General features: G+C 40.4%; 1 protein-coding gene across 1 annotated transcript; it reads right to left on the bottom strand.

Annotated features, from left to right (window-relative positions):
* Positions 1–3,455: 3,455 nt before the first annotated feature.
* Vps51 (vacuolar protein sorting 51) lies at positions 3,456–6,275 on the bottom strand. The gene has a single exon (XM_085953729.1). The coding sequence runs from the start codon at positions 6,135–6,137 to the stop codon at positions 3,960–3,962; it is 2,178 nt and encodes a 725-aa protein (XP_085809855.1). The 5' UTR covers positions 6,138–6,275; the 3' UTR covers positions 3,456–3,959.
* Positions 6,276–6,715: the final 440 nt, after the last annotated feature.

The raw sequence follows: 6,715 nt of genomic DNA, 5'->3' as shown, positions 1-6,715 counted from the left end.
GAATGTTTCATCAACAGTATGATAGAATTTCAAAATCGCTGCCACCCAATTTTTTCGCATACTGCTGTGTACATAAAGTGTCTGTGATAGTATGTGTAATCATTCCAAAAAGACAAAATTATTATGTATGCCATAACTTAATCCACCATTAAATACACTTTAAGCGGTTTCAACAAAAATACAAGTTATAGAAAGCTTTATTGAAACCGTGTATTGTTATGATATTATAGGTAATTAAAATTAACATATTACAGTTATTATAATAATAAGACGCTGATAAATAAAGTTTAATTATATTATTATTCAAATTGTTTTTTTTCTCTGTCCACGGTAACATGTAATATACTTATCAATATTCGAATAGGAATGGCTGGAGCAACATTCAGTTTGGTGTGGAATGTCTTCGACACTAGACTGTCCTCGATTAAAATCAAATGCCGCCTCCTCAGCGTTTTCATTTTGCTTATTGTAGTGAGTCATGTACCTTAAAAAGACTTACAGCCATCGCATACTGAGCTTTCCAAACAGGTGGATGCGGTAGACACTGGGTGTGCGGTGGGTATGATTATAAAGTGATGAGGAGATAAAAGAATGGATTGTGCAGCCTATCGTCATATCGAAGGAACGTTGGACCTGGCTCGGCCGCGTGCCACGGATGCTTCAAGACCTCAACCTGGCCTTACTTTTCTTCAAGCCAATCGGATTTGTGGAATTTCACTTAATACTCTCAACAGGGAGTATACAGCGGAGCTACGGGATGCTGACATGACCTGATGCTCAACACGGATCCTCTGTTTCATTTCAACAATCCTCTTCGTGATATCGCCTTTCTCACTTCGGTACCGAGATTGAACGGCAGCGTTTCATCCTCGACCCTATATCACAACATATTTTTTTTTAAATTAAATTATTTTTTATTTACTTAACGGCCCACATGCGTATTTGCTTTTAGTTTTTAGTCTTATTTATTATTAAGGTCAACGAATAGGACCAATAAAATTAGGGATTGCAATACCAGTATTTCAAAATCGGTATCCCAATATTTTTCGATACCAAAATACCTGTTTTAAAAATCAGACAATACCGATATATTTGGTATTGAAAGTGGAAGTAAAATGTATTTATTAATATGAAAGGTTTAATAGGACTGTATTTTTTGTCTGCTTTATTTCTGTTGCCCTTCGACATCCTTATATATGTTACGCCGAATGTGCGAAATTGACTATTACATGAAATGGGCAAAATTTTGCCTAAATCATGAAAAATGCAAGCCCGTTGCCTTATTCATGAATTAGACAAAATATCTGGCGAGTGCGTGAATTTGGCAGTAATTTTTCTGCCTAGTTCATGCATTGGACAAATTAGATAGTAGCGCTACGGTGGTATTTTTTGCAACTAAATGTGTCAAATGCTCATGCATCGGTCAAAATGTACGTATATTATCTATGGTCAAAATAGAAGTGTCGCGCTCCGGTGGTGTTTTTTGCAATCAAACTAACCAGATGTGTCAAATGTCGTTGATTATAATATAAAAATATACCAATCAATAACTACAATGACGTTCATATCCATTTACTATGCGCAAAAAAAATCTAGAATTATAATATGATAAAGAATTTTATTGTATTTTCGCGATTTGCTTCGTGCTTGGGTATCACTCGTGCAATGGTCGATTGTATGTTTGTGATAGTTCGTTGACACTTGTTAGCTAACCTCAAAATGGACATTCAGTTGAATAATTCAGAATTACAAAACCTAACCTAACCTAATAATAATAATATTATGTCCAATTGTAACTAATAAAACCATCCGTATTAAATTTACTTTTTCTACTGTCACGTTAACAGTTTAAGAATTCCATACCCTGGTGAATTCACGTACTCGGCAGAAAATTTACCTAATTCATGAATAAGGCAACATGCTTGACTATTACATGAATTAGCCAAAATTTTGCCTATTTCATGAAATAGTCAATTTTGCACATTCGGCGTAACATATAATTTTTTTTTTTTTTTACATAGACTATGTTCATAATTATGATATTATGTTTGTCACAAGTTAATGCGCATATTAATTAGGTATTAAAATAATGTATGAAACCATTGTTTTTTATCAATGACATATTAAATGGACAACTCACTTCATACCGGCGCGCACGAGAAATTGTGCATGCAAGTCATTCACAGATGTAGAGGTAGATGTCACGTGACCATATGACGTATCCATTTCCATTATGCGATACAAGCTTCGAGAATTTATAGTAATATAACCTTTATTGTAAGGGCGTATTAGTGTCATGACTCATTGCGTTAGAAACAGATTCTCGGTTACTTACGACTTCTCGGAGATTAGACGCAAGTGAGCCCAGCGCATCACAGGCGACTGTCCAATGGTTTCTGTCATTCAATTGCATTGAATAAACGTTATCTTAAAATGGCATTTTATAAATAATACTAACACATGAAAAGTGATATCCCATCTTTCTTGGAGTGTTTAGTAGATTTTTTTTACAATTTTTAACTAGGCACATTGGCATTTTGTAACACAATAATAACGGTGGAGTCGAAACCTGACAGTCAGAAAGACAGCAGTCAGGAGACCCAGCGGTGTCGCCAGACCGCTTGCAAGCAGAATGTTCATTTGAGCGTAGGATACCGATATTAAAATATGAATTTCGCCATCCGGCAGACCCGACACAAAGTGAGTGTCATTTTATTTTCTAGATGCTTCGTCCATATTAATGTCATTGTTTTTTATACTTTATTTTATGTTAGGTATTTTGAAAGAAATATAACAAAAAGTATCTTTGTAATTGAATACGAAAACTGATTTAATGAAGCCTCTTAATAATAAACAAATAAGTAACTAAATAGATACCAATACAATTATTATGATTGGTGTATTTTTTTTATTTTAGTACTTTTCACACAATTTTATAAGGCGCCATGATCAATTTCGTCATGCTTTTATCAAATTGGTTTATTAACAAACAAATAATAATAATCGTGTTGCCTATTTTGGCATTCCACTAATAGATAATAGACAATTTATTGATATTAAAAATATAATATTGAAAGTGTTTTGACAACCCTACCCTAAGCGGAATAACCCCAAAACTTCATGTCGCTCTTCGGTACAAGTCCGCCTGGTCTTTAAAATTCAATTTATTTAAATACAGCTATGCATTCTAATTGCCAACATATAATGAAATGGAGAGTAAAAATATCAATATCGTACCGTTTGTATTTCTGGTAGATAAATTTAATGATTTTTTGACAGTTGACATAACTGCATAATATGCACACACCATTTACAAAAGTAAAGTTATATATTAACTAACGTAAAGTTATAGAATGTTTAAAAGGTACAATGTGACTAACTGACAATTGAGAATATGGTTATAAACAAATACTTATTTTGTCTACCCGAGTGTGAAAATAAGTAGTGGCTAGCTAACTAGGCAGAATTATAACTTGGAAGGCGGAATAACCCCATTCGATATAGCAATCCCAAGGACCAATCACAAAAGTATTTGTACAAAATTAATCAGATTGAATATAGAATATGAAATAATAATTTTTAAGTTTATAAAATTATTTTGAAGGTTGCGAATATTCTCATTCTATACTAAAGATGACATTCGTTTATGAGATGTGATTATAGAAATGTATGGCTATCAAAATTATGAAAAATATTTGTTTATTTCACCACCCACTTTAAATTCCATTTCTACCATGCATACCCTGCACACACATTTGTACACAGTCATTTATATCAGAACAATTTTGATACAACTTTTAAAGAGTTTGTATACAATTTTCAATATTCACCAAACTAATGTATCTTCGTGTTGACTAGGCATGATAGGTGTGAGTTTCTCAGGTTGTTCGAAATTATGTATGTTCATAAGTAAATTTTGCGAAAAATGTTCTTCGGAAATTTGGAATGCAGAAGGTTTTCTATCCTCTTTCGCATATGATGTCGACGACGCTCGGCTCCATAAGCTGAGGATCAATGCAGCGGTTGACAGCAGATCCCAGCACTTCATCCAGGAGGATGTGCACCAAATTCTCGTCCTGCACAAACCTCCACAGGTACAGTTGCAGGTAGTGGATGTCCACTTGCATCTGCTGCAGGCCGTAGCGGCTGTATGTGCGCAGTCGCACGCATTCCAGAAAGGTCTTCAGGCTGATCTTCACAATTCCTGTCATGATGGAGACCTTGGAGGCTTCTGCGGGGCTGAATATCTCGATCTTTTCCGAGAAGAGCTTATTAATGTTTGAGGCTAGGCCGGAGTCCAGCACCCCGTTAGACCAGCCGGCACGGTATGGAAGGCGTGAAGCGGACAGGCTGTGGGTCCGCCTACTGGAGTCACTCGACTGGCGGGTAACACCTGCCGTGCCCGCACCGTACAACTGCTGCGCGTCCTGCTCGGCTCCACCCAGTGCCTCCAGGACTCTCCTGGCGACGGCTCGGACGCCCCGAGGCTCCAGCACCCTCACCCACTCCCGTGATAGTACCGATACCCTGATCATCTGCGATATCTGCAGGCCGATTCGACTCACGTAACCATCCAGGGAGAGCTGCGCCCCCTCGCCGGCCAGCTTGCAGAGCACTGCCTCCCGTCCGTCTCCAGGTCGTAGTGGACCACCTGGTCTGCTCGCCCCTTCCAATGCCGCCTCGGCCTGGGCAAGCAGGCATCGGATTCCGGAATTTTGTAACTCAAAGCATAGCCGGGAGAGGATGAGCAGCAGGCGTGGGGGGGCGCCACCGTTGGCCGAGGGCGGTGCGCAGAATCCTCGGACCACCGTTACCAGGTCGCCGATACTACCTTCAACAAGGTCCGCGCACGCGGCGACGACGCCCTCTGTGCATGCCGGCTTGAATCCGAATGACAGACCACTACGCAGAAACGCGGCCAGGTCCCTGAGGGACGCCTGGATCTTCTCCATTAGGAATACCTGCAGGGAGCCGAGTGTCTCCTTGGGGTCTACGGTGCCCTTGCTTGCGAGGCTCTGTCGGATGCCTGTCAGCCTCTCCCAGAACTGAGTCTTCACACTGTCTCGGTGGCGTCGGCCCTTTGCCGCGATCACGGCGAGGACCGTTTCCATCGCTTCGTCGGCATAGTCGTTTCTGCAGCCACAGTGATTCATCGCCTGCAGCCGTCGGTAAAATTTATCCAGACCTCTCACAATTACCTCCGTTCCGCTCTGAATAGCATTCGACTCGAACTGCAACCTCGCCAGTTCTAAGTATTTCTTCATTATTTTATCCGTATACTCGTTCAAATATTTAGCACTACCGTCAACGTCGTCGTCTGTCTGGAGAAACATTTCAGTGTAAGAGGTCACCACAATGCCGAGGTCCGCCAGCAGCCCCGAGTTTCCTCTCTCCACCCACTCCAATAGGTCTGAGTCAGCGCCTGTCTCCCTCAGACAATTCAAGTGGTGCAGGAGTCTCGGTTCCGAGGAGCAGAGAAACTTCTCATTCAACGCTTCGTCGGAGCCTTGCAGCTTAACCAGTAGACAGACGCTCTCGGCGAGTTGGACGGCCGACGTTTCGGGCGAAGTCAATCTCTCTTTCAATCTCAGAACCAATTCGTTCACTATCTCCTCACACTCTCTCTGTATCCCCTGAAAGGAGGGCTGGCTTCCGTAGCGTTCTAGGACCCTCTGCGCGTGGAGATAGTCGTCGACGGCATCGGCGTATAAACCCTTGGCGAGTGACTCGTTGAGCTGCGTCGGAAGCAAAAAAAGGAATTGCAACCTCCGCAAGAGATGTCTGGTTCCACAGAGGCGGCTCACCGTCGACCTGCTGTCTTTGAGAGATTCCGAAATCTTTTCGCTGAACATCGTGATCCTCACCATGTTGTCGCTGAGCCGTTCCATTTCGGCTTGCATATGTTTAAAGTCGTTTCTCATTTTTCGCACAGTGTCGGTCGCCGAAATGAATTTGTTATAGTTTTCATAAACCAACGTTTGCATTTCCGAGTGCAAATATTGACTTTCGCGGATCACTTCGCCCTCAGTTTCCATAATTTGCTCCAAATTTCCATCCGCCAGCAGCCTTGACAGATAGAGTTCAGAGTTAAAGTTGCTCGCGTCAATGTTTAGATTCTCTTCGCTCGGTCCCGACATGATTGAAATCGCGTACTTTGTAAAACTATTTTTTTCGTTCAAAAGAAAACATAATAGCCTTATTATTATTTACTATAAAAATTACAAACATCATGCTAAGACCGAAACGTCAAAATATCGGTATCATACTAATATCGGTATCATACAGTGTTGCCATATTTTGAAAGTGGAATTATAGTACAGAGCCTCCAAAATTACAGTATTTGGAGATAAAATATAGTACGCGTTGTCATCTGTTGAAAATGAAAATTTTCCCAATTTTTCATAGTCGGCTCGTTTTTATTAGGAAAAATATTTCGTCGCGGGCCGCAGGTTCCCAAATTTTCATGGTCGGCTTGTTTTTTTTAGGAAAAATATTTCGTCGCGGGCCGCAGGTTCCCGATTTTTCGTGGTCGGCTTGTTTTTTTTTGGGAAAAATATTTCGCCGCGAGCCGCAGATTTCCAAATTTTCGAAGACCACTCGATTGCGAAATGGCAAATGCAGAATTATAGTACTTTTATATAAAATTATAGTACGATTTTCAAAATTATAGTATTTTGGGCGTACTATACCTATTTTATATCGTACATAGTACGCG

The sequence above is a fragment of the Rhyacophila brunnea genome, unplaced genomic scaffold, assembly GCF_057557595.1.
Source record: "Rhyacophila brunnea isolate RB1 unplaced genomic scaffold, BYU_Rbru_1.0 scaffold_10, whole genome shotgun sequence".
Classification (NCBI taxonomy): Eukaryota; Metazoa; Arthropoda; class Insecta; order Trichoptera; family Rhyacophilidae; genus Rhyacophila; species Rhyacophila brunnea.
Note: the sequence above shows the minus strand (reverse complement) of the source record. Positions and strands in the feature narration are given on the sequence as shown.

What these genes read in the sequence shown, in the direction of transcription:
- Vps51 (XM_085953729.1), bottom strand. Translation starts at nt 6,137, where the DNA reads ATGTCGGGACCGAGCGAAGAGAATCTAAACATTGACGCGAGCAACTTT.